This window comes from Plectropomus leopardus, chromosome 6, assembly GCF_026936395.1.
Source record: "Plectropomus leopardus strain MGB_pleo_1.0 chromosome 6, ASM2693639v1, whole genome shotgun sequence".
NCBI lineage: Eukaryota > Metazoa > Chordata > Actinopteri > Perciformes > Serranidae > Plectropomus > Plectropomus leopardus.
In genome coordinates this window covers 307,219-321,427 of record NC_142181.1, presented here as the reverse complement: position 1 = coordinate 321,427, position 14,209 = coordinate 307,219, and the positions used below count along the sequence as shown (strand labels likewise).

Below are 14,209 nucleotides of genomic sequence, written 5' to 3'. Positions count from 1 at the left end.
GTGACCTGTGACACCTGATATCCCCTCAGCAGCATCATGGGTCTGATCACGTCTCGGTTTGACGCCTTTGGGGTATAAACAAATAAATGATGAGTGGACAGTGATGTCACAGCTGCTGTGGGACACTAGGACGCGTGTTTCTGTCTCTGCGTTCGTCTTTTAATGATTTTTGGACGCCTCATCAGACAGCAGAGGGGGACAACAGAGAGGGGAGGCAACCTGACAGATTAAAACTTCAGCTTTCTCTGTCCTCCTTTCTCCGACGTCCATCCCATAATAAGACAGAGAGGCTCGAGCCCTGAATGATTCATGAAGTCCATAACCAAATAAATCCTGTCCAGACCGCCTGCTGTTTCTTTGAGGCCGCCGTCAGAGCAGCCGACTGGACTTTATCAAACTGCTGTGTACCGTGTGTCCACGGCTCAGGGTTCATAAGGTCTCACAGGAAAAACCTGGAGAAGTTTTAAACTAAAAAACCCTAAAAGTTTTGGAGAAATCCTGAATTTTTGTTTCACAAACCTGTATAATAACACATGAAGTGTTCAAGGACTGTCGGAAATGTGAAAATCCAAAATAACTGATCTCTCTGTGGTTTCTGGCTGATAAATTGGTCAACTTTGCTGTTTTTTAAACAAAGCATGTTTTCTTTTAAATTCAAAAAAACAAAATTGATTTGAAAATACAAAAGACTTTTAAATATTGCCAGAATATTACAACAATGATTTCTTTAAAAATCACCAATAGAAAAAAATCCCAAAAATGTAATCTTTCAAAATACACAAAAACTTTAAAAGGAGAAAAATTATTTCAAATAAAGAATAAAAGAAACGAAAAAGAAAGCCCAGAAAAATGTTAGTTTTTTTTTTTAACTGTCCAGAAAAATTCCCGAAATGTTATCTTTAAAAAAAACATATCCTGCTTTTTTTATCCCAAAATATTAGATTTTAAAACCTAGAATTAAAAAAAAAAATTTGCTAAATACTTTTTTACAAATTTCAAAAAATGCTGAAAATTCAGGGGAGGGGTCCAGAAATGGCCTTTTTTTTTAATTGTTAAAAAGTTTTAAATTTTCCAAATATTTGTGTGGAATTTTGGTGATTTCATGTGTTTGGAGGGCATGTTTTCTTTAAAAATCAGCAATAAAATAAAGAACAAAATCCATCTATCTAAGCTGTATGATCATGACTGAGTGACGCGGCGCTCCTTCTCTCCAGCTAACAACTTTCTCTCTTCTCTGTCATTTTCCCGCCTTTCATGAATCCTGTTTTATTCTGTCCGTCTCCTTTGTCTCCGTACTCTTACCCGCCACCATGTCCATCCCCCCTCGTCCCCCTCAGGACAGTCTCTGCTCAGTGGGCGAGATCCTGGAGGGGGCAGGGGGCGGGGTTTATGGGACGGTGGGCGTGTTGCTGTCCATGGCCCCCACCCCGGCCGGCCCCTCTCCCCGGGTCCAGCTGGCGGGCTTCGCCCTCTTCTACCTGTCCGTGATGTCGCTGCTGTGTGCCATCTACGTGCACCTGGCGCCGCACGTCTGAACCTTGCCACAAAGAGTTAATCTCATCGAAGAACATCGAGAGTCTCAGCACGACATTTATAACATTTATCAGTTTTAATGTTCAGCACAAATACCAGACGAGACATCCAGCCCTGCTCCGGGTCTGGGTCGTGGTGGCAGCAGGGCCAGTAAACCTGGGCCAGGTGTACTCCATCAGAGCTCTGAAGGTTGACGCTGGGAGCTGGAGTGAAAAGCCGCCGTCACTGAAGGCAGAAGTTGGATTTTCATCATCCAACCAGCAGCTCTGATGGAGTAAACCGGTCCTGTCACCGCCCCTGCGTCCTCATCTGAGGACAGCTGCGTCCTCATCTGAGGACAGCACATTCTGGGTTTCCTGCACCTTAGACGCCATCCTGCTGAACTCGGACCTGTTGTCCTCATTCAGGGACAGCTTTTGGTGCCATCTATTGGTAAAATAAAAGCACAATACATTAAACCATGTGAAAACAAGATGACAGCCATCTCTGCCAGGTCAGTCTGCACCTGCAAACCTGATCACGTTTATGGCTGAAACATGTTATTAATCATTAATAACGCTTGTAGTTTGATATTTTATTTAACTTTTATTCAAGCAGCGAAGGCCACTGAGAGCAAGCTGTCTTTTGTAAGAATTCCGTATAAATCAACTAAAACACACCACAAATACATCAATAAAATCTTGAGACATGTGGCCAATACTAAAGTGCACATTAAAGTAAAAACACACACTAACCACTGCACACATTGACAAACAATCCAGAGCATCAACACGCGGGACGACATCACTCAAAGAAACCAGTACAGTCACAGAGCTCCACGTCAGCCACCAGAGATTCACATTAATGAAAGGATCAGATCGTCTGATTTTAAGAGCTGCTGCAGGTTGTTCTTTGTGCTGAATATTTAAAAGACAATTTCACAATTACAGTATTAACATAGTGATTTTTGAGGACCAATAGTCCAGGCGACGAGTGCAGCGAGACATTGTACATATAACAAAACTGAAGACATCTGATTTTAGCAACAGTAACAAGCCGAGACAATGTTAAATAGGACGGACGTCCAAAAATATTAGGGCAAACATGGCTGTATGGACACAGCTGGACAGGTGGTTGTGTTGCCAGGATCTGACTGCAGGGATAGCTTTGTTTTTGGACACTGTCAGATTAGTCAAGCTCTTCCTGTGACTTGGTGCAGAGACATGACAGAAACGTTGGACTCCGACCAAAGGCATCAACAGGACAAATGCGTCCGCCACTGCTACGTTTGACTCCATTGTACCTGTACTGCTATGAAACACACCTGTACTGCTATGAAACATAATACCAGGCAGGAGGATCCAAATCTTTCCGGCTCTTTTTATTTCGTCTAACCATGTTCAGCTTTCAATGTTTGTTTCGTACTGATGGTAACGGCGATAATTAATTATTCAAATCAGTCGAGACTTTAAAGTCCTAAAATCCCTGTGGTGTGGTCTCTAGTCACTGATGATGACTGTGAGTCAGATGACAAATGACTCGCAACTCAAGTCTGACTTTTACACCAGTGACTTGTGTCTTTCATGACATGGATGTCGATGATGCTGCTGAGACTATTTCGAATGATTTTTGTGTCGATATGTTGATACCTCAGGAAGAAGCAATAGCGCTCAAACCACAGAGAACTCAAGAGGTTAAAGACTTCATCAGTCGAAGAAAAAAGGCATTTAAGAACCGTAAAACGCAACTGAAAATTGTGCGACGAGACACAAGGAAAAGAGGTTTTTTAATGAGATTAATGACTTGTCTGACTCTTAGCATTTCTCTTGAATATAGACATGTTTCAGAGATGATCTTTGGTAATTAATATCACACCTGCACTGAGGCCACAGGGCCACATGGCATCTCTGCATTTCCCATCAAAGTATTCAGAGGAGCTAACATCCACATGGTGCCTCGTCTTCCAAAAATCTGTGGACTTGCACACCATGTCCACCCTTTCAATAAAAATCAGTAAAAACATGTCCTTAAAACCTTGTCCAAATGTGAGCAATGATTTAGACCTGTTGCACTGGTCTAAATTATGTTTCACAAAAAAAATTATAATGTGTTTGCATAGGAAGGAGGTAGATGTATCTCAGCCTAGGAGTTGGTCTTAACTTGGGACTTGTTGGCCTTGACTAGTGCTTGGACTTAGTCTTAATTCTGTATCTGTTGGCCTTGGCTTAGGAAATGGACTTGACTTTTACTTAGTCTTGATTTTGTTCTTGTTGACCTTGACGTAGAGCTTGGACTTGACCTAGTCTTTATTTGGGACTTGTTAACTTTGACTTAGGACTTTGACCTGACTTGATCTCTATTTTGTATTTGTTGGCCTTGACTTAGAGCTTGGACTTGACTTCGTCTTTATTTGGGACTTGTTGGCCCTGACACCATTCACCCACTCGCAACTCTGCTGCAATTAAAAACTTGGAAGAAAATCTGTAAGTTATCCCTTAAATATTGTATCTGTTGGCCTTGACTTGGAGTATCTGTATTTGGGACTTTCTGGCCTTGACTTAGGGCCTGAACTTGGTCTTAATTTTGTACCTGCTGGTCTTGACTTAGGAATTGGACTTTACATGGTCTTTTTTGGGACTTGTTAGCCTTGATTGAGCACTTAATAACAAGAACAGGCCAGATCAATGTCTTTGTCCGCCTCTACTTGCCATACGTTTGTTCGAGACTTTTTTAAGCCACTGAAGATCGTGTGATCCCTGAGGTGAAGTTAAAACTTGACAATCCCCCAAAGTTTGAGGTTTACCCTGAAGCTTGTTTCCTGCCTGTTGAAGCTCCGCCCCTGTGCCTTATGTTTGGCTGCCTGTCTGAGTGAGTGTTTTTTTTTACTGTTTGTACTGTTTGTAAAGACGTCCAGAAGCTGTTTTTGGGGTGGGGAAGTGGCTCTGGAGTCTCTTGGAGCCAGAAACCTGTCGGACTGTAGGTAAACGTGTTGGAAAAGAAGCTTTGTGCACCAAATCTGTTTTTCACTTGCGGTCTTCCTCTCAGTGATGCCAACAGTGTTTGAGCGACTCATCTGACACTACATGAGTTAAAATAACTTCAGTGTTGAGCGATTGTCCCTTTATCAGGAAAGAATTGCTGAAAGTGTGAGAACCCCTCAGTTTTAGCGCATCAGGGACTCTCAAAGTCCTCTCATTCCCTTGCAGGAACTTAACCAATAAGAACTGAACAAGTTTCCATTGCTTCTGGTTCTACGTTTGTTTCCACTGTTCTGAAGAGTTCCCAACACGAAATCTGACTTCTGCTCAGGAGGTGATACTTCGTCCACGGTACTCTCCAGGGCTGGTGGTAGTGCTGTCGGTTGTGATTGGATGATTCTAATAAACACAAACTCAATAACTAGTAGTTTATAGCTGTGCCTGTGTGACGAAGGACGTCCTGTACTTTAACAACTCAAGAACTTTTGTTGGACAAACCAAGATTTCCAGGCTCCATTGGTGTTTGTGGAGAGGAGGTCGTTCAGATGCTGCATTTCCACTTCCTGATTCAGCTCCAGTGGATTAATTTCCATAGCGTCGCCATGTCTTTAACTTGCCTCTGCACTTCGTCCTTTGTACAGCAGCGTCGAAGTAAACAACAAAGTACATTTGTTTTTTTCTTTTAAAAAAAAAACTGTCCAGATGACATCTTGGTCCAGATGTCTCGTAGCATTCACGTAATGATTATTGTGATAATTCTCTGCGAACAGGCCAAGGTCTCCAGAGTTTTAACTCCACCTTTTCGTATCGGCTCAGCTCACCTGGAAACTCAACCCAACGCGGTGCCAAAAAAGCACCCGGTACGATCCACAGCTTTACCTAAAGGAAAATAGGGGTGTTGAAATTAATTGTTTCAAAGTTGCATTGCGATGCCGACGTGAACGATTCTGCATCGATGAAGTGACAGCACGTCATCGATTAAAGCCACATAACATCACTTGTTGGTTTTCTGTCCATGGCTGGACAATAAAGTTCTACAGTTCAAGAGAACTTCCTGGTAGTAACCTGCACTGTATGGCGTGGATGTATTATAATCTGGATACAGCCGTGGGGGCGGGGCCTCGTTCATTCCTACGAGAGCAGCTCAGCGGCGTATGAAGCAGAGAAAACTCTTTTTCCGGGATCAGAAAAGTGTAAAATACCCGGATCTACTGGCCCATAGAGCATGTGTGGAAGTGATTAACGACAGCCGAACGCGGCCGACTGTACCCGAGTGTACCCAAGTGTACCTGAGCGCTGACTCCGACTCACTGGCTCGCTCACTCAGATGACCCGAGTGCTCGAAGCGAACAGCGCCGGTGCACGAGCAATGCTCTCGTAGTAGCTTAGCTTATTAGCAACAGCAGCTAATCGGCGGTATAACGACAGCGCTGTCGGTTTTAATATTTACGTGATTATTATATGCACCATTAAATGGTGCATTTTCCATCTTTAGGACTTAATGTTTGAAATAATGGTTATTTAAAAATGCGTTCTGTAAAGTTTGTGTCTAAAAAAAAAAACGATCCAGTGATTTCAGGACGTCTCTTTCCCAAAGTCTTTCTGGGCTGGCGTGCCTCATGTGACGCTGTAGTTACACTTTCCGTCACTGTGTGAATTTGGCATCAGTTCCTGGGGGCTCGCCGTACGAGGCAACGTCACATTGAATTGTGGGAGAAGGAAGCCGGCTGACTGCTTGCATTAAATGATGAAAAAGTAGCCACCAATATAGAAAACTGAGGATGCAGTGCGCCGTGACGCATCGTGGGACTGAATCGAATTGTTGATACTGTAGCAGTCGAGTCGAGTCGACTCAAAACGAGTCGAGACGAGTCGTACCATGTGGTGGAAAAAAGGGCAGAGGCAGCATTTCGAAGTTCGTGTTTGAGTCTGTTTCTGCGCTGAGACGTGTCTCTTTGGTTCTAGTCTCTGAGGATTCTGGTTTTGGCCTGAAATGGTCTGGATACTCAGCAGTCCGTCCACTGCTGTCAGTCCAGCCTCACAGGGTCCTTGTTCCGCTCTGTTTGTTGGGACATGAATCTGAGAACAGTGGAAACACAGGGAGAACCACGACCCAAAGACTCTCAGGGTTCTTGTAGTTGAGGTTGAGGGTTCCTGCAGTGGAAGAGGACTCGAGTTCGTCCCTCGAAAAGGTGTCGAGTGTTTTTTATAGACCGAGTGCCTCTGCTGTGTCCTGATGTCGAATGATTTCTGAAAACAAATAAAATGAAGGAAAGCACCTTGACTCACTGTGTGTGTCTCTAACTCCGCATCGCAAAAGATAATAATGATAATAATACTTTTTATTCATAGATAATTAAAGCTCTCTTTAATTTTGGCTTCACTCAGCAAAAATCCCACAATAACCTTTGAGCCTTTTGGGATTCAAGAGGTCTGAGAGAAAACCAGACTGGTGCTCCTCCTCTCGGCTCTGCGTCCAATCACAGGCCGTTTCAGAGAGACAGTTCCTGTTGGCTGTTTGACAGCCATAGATGAGCGTGCACGTCTCTTCAGATGAGCGCGCACGTCTGGTGGAAGTGATGTCGTGGTGGAGACGGTGGCGTCCTTGTCAGTTTCTCACCTTTTCTTTCCTTCATCAGTTCATTTTGTTGTTTTTGAGTTGCTGCCCCTCCCCTTTTTTAACCCCTTTGTGTTGCCATGGTTACAGTTGTTTTGCTCATTAATTTAATTTACCATCCGTTGACCCGCCTTTTCTGTTGTGTTTTCTTTTGTCCCCCGCTGTGTGTCTTCCTCTGTGGTGTCTGTCTCTGCAGAGTCAGTTGTGTCTTCCTCTGCACATCCTGGAGGAGCGAGGGCTCCCCCAGGTGGCTGGGACCGTCAGCGCGCTGCTCGACCTGGCCCCGCCCAGACACCCCGTCACCACGACGACAACGACCACACCTGGACCCTCCGTCAGCATGTAGACAACAGCACCAGCATCACCGCACGCGCTCAGTCCACCTCCTGTGACGCTCCTGTTAGTTAGTTTGATCCTCATCTAGAGATAAAAAGTGTCCCAGACCAGCACAGACCAGCACAGACCAGCACAGTCCAACACAGACCAGCACAGACCAGCACAGACCAACACAGACCAACACAGACCAGCACAGTCCAACACAGTCCAGCACAGACCAGCACAGACCAGAACAGACCAGAACAGACCAGTACAGTCCAGCACAGTCCAACACAGACCAGCACAGACTAACACAGACCAGAACAGGCCAGCACAGTCCAACACAGACCAGCACAGACCAGCACAGTCCAGCACAGACCAGCACAGACCAGCACAGTCCAGCACAGTCCAACACAGACCAGAACAGACCAGCACAGTCCAGCACAGTCCGACACAGACCAGCACAGACCAACACAGACCAGCACAGACCAGCACAGTCCAACACAGACCAGCACAGACTAACACAGACCAGAACAGATCAACACAGACCAGCACAGTCCAGCACAGTCCAACACAGACCAACCCAGAACAGAACAGACCAACACAGACCAGCACAGACCAGCACAGACCAGCATAGTCCAGCATAGTCCAGCACAGTCTAACACAGACCAGCACAGACCAGCACAGACCAACACAGACCAGCACAGACCAGCACAGTCCAGCACAGACCAGCATAGACCAGCACAGTCCAGTACTCCACACCATCAAACCAAAAGTAGTTCAGGAGAAAGATTCGGTCGTAGTTTCGTGGACTCGTGAAGAACCAAACAGACACAAAAACAGTCGCACAGAGAAAACATCAAAAGAACAAAAAGACAACTAAATATCCTCAAATACTGGAGAGCAACGGGTTTCTTTAAAAATCACCAAAACTACACCGTTTACACTAACCAAAAAACGTAATAACCTAACAATAATAATATGCAGATTCTTTTCTTCCAATTTTTTCAGTTTTTTAATTTTATTTATTTATTTATTTTATTTTATTTTATTTTTTGGCTTTTAAATTTCAGCTTTTTTTTAAATGTTTTTTAACGAAAACATGTTTTCTTTAAATATTGCCAAAATAGCACCATTTATTGTAGCCAGAAACTGTAAAATAGGATGTTATTATTTCAGTTTCAGTTTCAAAAGAAAAAAAAATCTTTAATTTTTTTTTGCTGTATGTTTTTTGAAAGAGAATGTTTTTGGTAAGAAACACTCTGAATGAACACAAAAAACACAAATTTTCTCATATAAGACAGATCTGCAGATACACAAACACATTTTTAAAAATAAAAAAAAATGTAAAATGCAAATCAAAAAATAGTGGATAGTCACAAATATCTGTTCCAAAACTGTAAATGTTTGGAAGATATTCAGTAATGTTTTATTTATATTTTAATAATTACATGTATTCATTCACAGATATTTCTCATTTATGGCATATATGTGCGTGTTTGCAGATTCATTTTGTATTTGTAAAATAGTTCTGTTCATTTACTGATTTTTTTTTTTATATTTGTGGGAAGTGTTTTATATTTTTTCTTTTTACTCAGTGGAACAAAAACAGCCACAGCCTCAGCCTCAGATTTCCTTCTGAATCTCACTTTTCTGCATCAAAAACTGATTTGGGATAAATCTGTTCTCACCTTTGAGTCCAGGATGAGTTTTCAAAAAACGTACAGAAATAAGTGAGAAAAATACTCTAATAGTAAATGGATAAGGGACTGGTTTTGGGGGGGGGGTCAAATTTTTAAGTTTTGGGGTCGGGAAGCGCCTAAAAACCTTAAATGGTTTGTTTATTTTTAAAGAAAACAGTACTTTCAAGGCAATTTGATTTCTTTGATTTCGATTTCTAGAAATCGACAAAATTCTGACATTCATCATAGTCGGAAACTGTAAAAAAAAAAAAAAAACAACAACAAAAAACGGGTATTATGGCATTTATTTGCTCTTTAAACTTTTTTTCCTTTAAAAGTTACTGAGGATTTTTTATTTTTGGTCTTTCCATTTTTGGGGTAATTTTTTTGAGTTATTATCATTATTGTTATTTTATTTTTCTCTTTCAAAATTTTTGGTAGGTTTTTATTTTTATGTTTTAAAATTTTTGGGAGATTTTTCAAGAAAATAAACGACAGTCCCTAACTAAAACAGTCATTGCAGGAAGAACAGCTACAACCCAAAAAATTAGTTTGTAATGTGTCCGTCTACGAAAGAGTCTGATGATTTTATGATAACGGTTTTGAAAAGTTGGAGAGTGAGTCTGTGATGGACGGAGGTTGTTAACGTTGCTAACATTGCTAATGTTGGCTAACTTTTTGTGTCTTCTTGGTTTGAAAATGAAGCTAATGTAGCTAAATGCTAACGTTTACATGATTTTCCGTCGAAAGAGTCGCGTGTCAAACATTCTTCCGTGAAGACTTTTTGAAAAAGTTGGTTTGGATATCACATTACTAATTGCTAACAATAGCTAACATAAATGTACAGTTTTTTAAATTAAATGACACTAATGTAGCCTGCTGTTAACTGTTACAAATATTAGTTGATTTGGAGATGACATTAATATAGCTTTAAGCTAAAATTAGCTAACATTGTTGAGATAGTTGTTTGTTGTTGTTTTTTTATTATTTAATTAAAAGTAACACAACTATCTGTAAATATTATCTGATATTAAACCTAATAACGCCAACACTGCTAAATGCTAAATGTAGCAACATAAATGCACAGGTCTGAAAATGCTCACGGCTAATATGAGCTAACAGCTAGGTTTAAAGAAAAGCTACCATAAATGTAGTTGGTTGTGCACCATTATAGCATAACTCACTGCTAATTTAAGATAAAATAATGAAGTAAGTTATAATGAGTAAACTGAAACAACTAGCTTTAAACACAACCAAACATGCAGTTAGATGTAAAGATGAACTGAAACAGCTAGCTAAAAGTACTAGCTAATGTTTCGTATTTAGGTATGAATGATTTCAAACAGCTAGCTTCAAACATTAGCTAACATGTAGCTGCGTGTAAAGATTAAACTTAAAGACTTTTATAACATTTTGCTGATTGATAAAGTTTGTACAGTCAATAGAAGCACTGCTAAATGCTAACGATAGCCAACATTTTAACTGTTACACTGATGGATTTATGAACTCAGCAGGTTCGGAGGTTTGGGGATCATTTTTTAATAACTCTGCCCTCTTTTTTGCTCTTTAAGTCATTTTCTTGTAATTTTCTTTCACTTATATTTTAGGACGTTTGTAACATCGTTGCTTGTCGCCTTTTCATACTCATGTTTTTGAAAGAGATCAAACATTCGCTCAGGTTTCGAAGGGTTAACTGAAATATTATAAAAGACGATCAGATCAGAAATCAACCCTCCGAAGATCTGAATTTTTAATTTTAAATCTTAAAAAAATGTTTTCTTTCATCTCTTCAGTTAAATTCTTAATTAATGACGTCGACACACTTTAATCACTTTAAACTTTATTTATTAAAGATCAGACTGACAGATCAGCCGAAACACTCAATCAATCAATCAATCCGTCAATCAATCAATCAATCCGTCAATCAATCAATCAATGCTGTTTAAAGTCCTGCTGTGATTGGACGAGGGCAGTCAGGTGATGACTGTTGCATTCTGGGACATTTTTTACGTTGACGATCCGACACTAAAAGTCAGACCACTACAGCCGATATTTTTATTAAAATACCTGTACAAATATACTCTGTAAATACAAGTGTGTGTGTGTGAGTGAGAGTGAGAGTGTGTGTGTGTGTGTGTGTGTGTGGGGACAGACGCAGTCCAGGTCAAAGGTCAAAGAACAAAGTTTTTGTTTTTAAGTTAATGAGAATTCAGGCAGCATCAGGACTCCCTGTCTCCTCTCACCTGTCCCCTGTCCCCTCTCACCTGTCCCCTGTCCCCTGTCTCCTCTTACCTGTCCCCTGTCTCCTCTCACCTGTCCCCTGTCTCCTCTCACCTGTCCCCTGTCCCCTGTCCCTTGTCCCCTATCTCCTCTCACCTGTCCCCTGTCTCCTCTCACCTGTCCCCTGTCTCCTCTCACCTGTCCCCTGTCCCCTCTCACCTGTCCCCTGTCTCCTGTCCCCTCTGACCTGTCCCCTGTCTCCTGTCTCCTCCCACCTGTCCCCTGTCTCCTCTCACCTGTCCCCTGTCTCCTCTCACCTGTCCCCTGTCCCCTCTCACCTGTCTCCTCTCACCTGTCCCCTCTCACCTGTCCCCTGTCCCCTCTCACCTGTCCCCTGTCTCCTCTCACTTGTCCCCTCTCACCTGTCCCCTGTCCCCTGTCCCCCGTCTCCTGTGTCCTGTCTTCTGTCTTCTGTACCCTGTCCCCTCTCACCTGTCCCGTCTCCTCTCACTTGTCCCCTCTCACCTGTCCCCTGTCTCCTCTCACCTGTCCCCTGTCTCCTCTCACCTGTCCCCTGTCTTCTGTGTGACTGCGTCTTTAATTTGTTTTCATTGGGGTTTGTGCATTGCCTGTGAGGCAGAACTCGGGGCCTGAAGGCCCCTTCTGTACAGGTGCTGTGATTGACAGGTGTCCTGTCCAATCCCGTGTCTCCCTGTCCTGAGTGGACAGGTGTGGACTAACCGGCAAGGTGGTTCCATGTTTGTACAGATGTTTTATGTTTTTCTTCTTCATGTGTTTCTCCTGCGGCGGTGGCGGGTCGTGTGAGGGCGGGGCCACGTGAGGGCGGGGCGTGTGGGGGCGGGGTCACGTGATTTTAAAGGACATTCCACCGTTTTTTCGTGGAGGACAAAGAGACTGTGTCACAGTTTTTACATTTTTCACTTTTATTGTTTTATTTTTGCTGAAACTGTATAAAAGATTTGAACACGTGTATGAAGAGTTGACTTTAAGTGCTTTAAATAAATATTTTAATTCAAGAAAACTCCTCACATCTGATCTATTTTAATCTTTAGTTTTATTTTGTTTGTTCACAAAAACACGAGCGTACACTAAAAGTATTATTTCAGTGCAATGACAATAAATGTCAGTATTGTAAAAAATGAATATTAGTACCATGAAAATAAATAGCCCAATAAAAATATATGTGACTATAACAAAGTAAATATTAGATCATAAAAATGTAAGCGCAATAAAATTAATATCAGTTTGGTATTTATAAATACTATTAATATTAGTATAATAAAAATGTTAGTAAATAAAGTATAATTTAAGTGTGACAGAATAAATAGTAAAAGAAATCTGAATAATTATAAATGTTACTACAGTTTAAAAAATAGAACAGTAAAAACTTGTACAATGACAATTATTAGTACAATAAGATAAATGGTACAATAAAAATAAATATCAGTGTAATTGAAAATATTCTTACAATTAAAAGTGTCAGTACAATAAAAATAAATCGTAGTACAACAAAATAAATACGATAAAATTAAATATCAGTTTCATTCTAAAAAAAATAAAAATATCTGCATAATGGTACAATAAACATGCTAGTGCAATAAAAATAAATAATACAACAAAACAGTATTGCATTTAAAAATGTCAGTTTAATTACAAATATCAGTATAATTTTAAAAAATAGCACATAACAATATTGGTATAATACAGTAAATATCAGTATAAGATAGTACAATAAAAAATAGTAGCAGATTGAAAATAACTATATCAGTATATAACAATAAATCAGTATAATAAAGATAACTGATTGTTAGGTAAATATCAGAATATTAACTCAAATAATAACAATAATAATAATAATAATAATGTCTATGTCATGTATTATATATTAACTTTATCCGTTCTGTATATAAAGTATGTACTGAAGCGTTTATGCGCTGCCTGAGTCAAAAACTTGGGGTGTACAGATTTGAAACTAACTTTTGTCAAAATATTAAAATCTAGAATAGAGAAAAATAAGAAAAAGAAAAAAAGAAACTTTAAAATAAGAATGAAGTCCGCCATTTTGTTCAGGCAGCTCCGCGGACACCTCTGTTCACAATAACTTCCGGTCGTTCTGTCGTCACTTCCTTTTCCTCCATCTTCCCGCTGACAGTGACGGTAAGATCCAACATGTCCGCCTCAAACTCGGAATAAAACTTCATCTTTGAGCCGCCATCGCCGATAATCCGCGCCGCCTCTCGGCCCCGCGCGCCTCCGCTCCCCGGCGGCGGGTCGGCGGCGCTGGAGGCCGGGATGGCGGAGATTCGGGTCGGATGGAGCTGACAGCGGCTGACGGAGCGGCTCTGAGCCCGGGGACGGTGTGAGCGGGGCCCCGGGGACGGTGTGAGCGGGGCCCCGGGGACGGTGTGAGCGGGGCCCCGGGGACGGTGTGAGCGGGGTCCCGGGGCGGCTCTGTCCGCGTGCTCACGCCGTTAACCGACGTCCGCGAGCGCGGCTAACGTTAGCACGTTAGCATCGTAGAGGTGTCGTGAGTGAACGTGTCGCTGTTAGATCTGAAGCTGCGACACGCTGAAACGATCAGAGCCGAAATCAGAGCGATCGATATCGGAGTATAATCGGTGTAATCGATAATCGAATTATAATCGGTCATATCAAGTCGTTATAGCAGATCCACCTGTGTTTGTATACTAACGCGCAGGCGCAGATCGCCGGGGGGGGGGGGGGGCATCATTCCATGGTCCTTCAAAACCTGGAAAGTTATGGAACTAGTAAAAAAAAAAAAAATAATCATCAAAAGTTTGGGGAAAATCCTGGAACTGTGCGTAACGATGTAAATGTGCTTTAACGAGTTTAAACCGTAAATA

The 14,209-nt window shown here is 41.6% G+C and overlaps 2 protein-coding genes across 5 annotated transcripts in view; both read left to right on the top strand.

The window, feature by feature from the left end:
- Window positions 1-12,366, top strand: part of lrch3 (leucine-rich repeats and calponin homology (CH) domain containing 3) — a 30,388-nt gene extending 18,022 nt beyond the window's left edge. For 3 of the 4 annotated variants that reach the window (XM_088078388.1, XM_088078386.1, XM_088078385.1), the window contains one exon: window positions 1,338-6,774. In XM_088078388.1, the coding sequence (XP_087934514.1) occupies window positions 1,338-1,535 (198 nt within the window). In that variant the 3' untranslated portion in view covers window positions 1,536-6,774. Of the gene's footprint in view, window positions 1-1,337; window positions 6,775-7,303 lie in introns of those variants that run through there. The other variant, XM_088078387.1, reaches the window with a different exon arrangement.
- Window positions 12,367-13,405: 1,039 nt separating this feature from the next.
- Window positions 13,406-14,209, top strand: part of rpl35a (ribosomal protein L35a) — an 8,331-nt gene continuing 7,527 nt past the window's right edge. The window contains exon 1 of the mRNA XM_088078396.1: window positions 13,406-13,502. The gene's annotated coding sequence lies outside the window, so the exon portion shown is untranslated. The remainder of the gene's footprint in view (window positions 13,503-14,209) is intronic.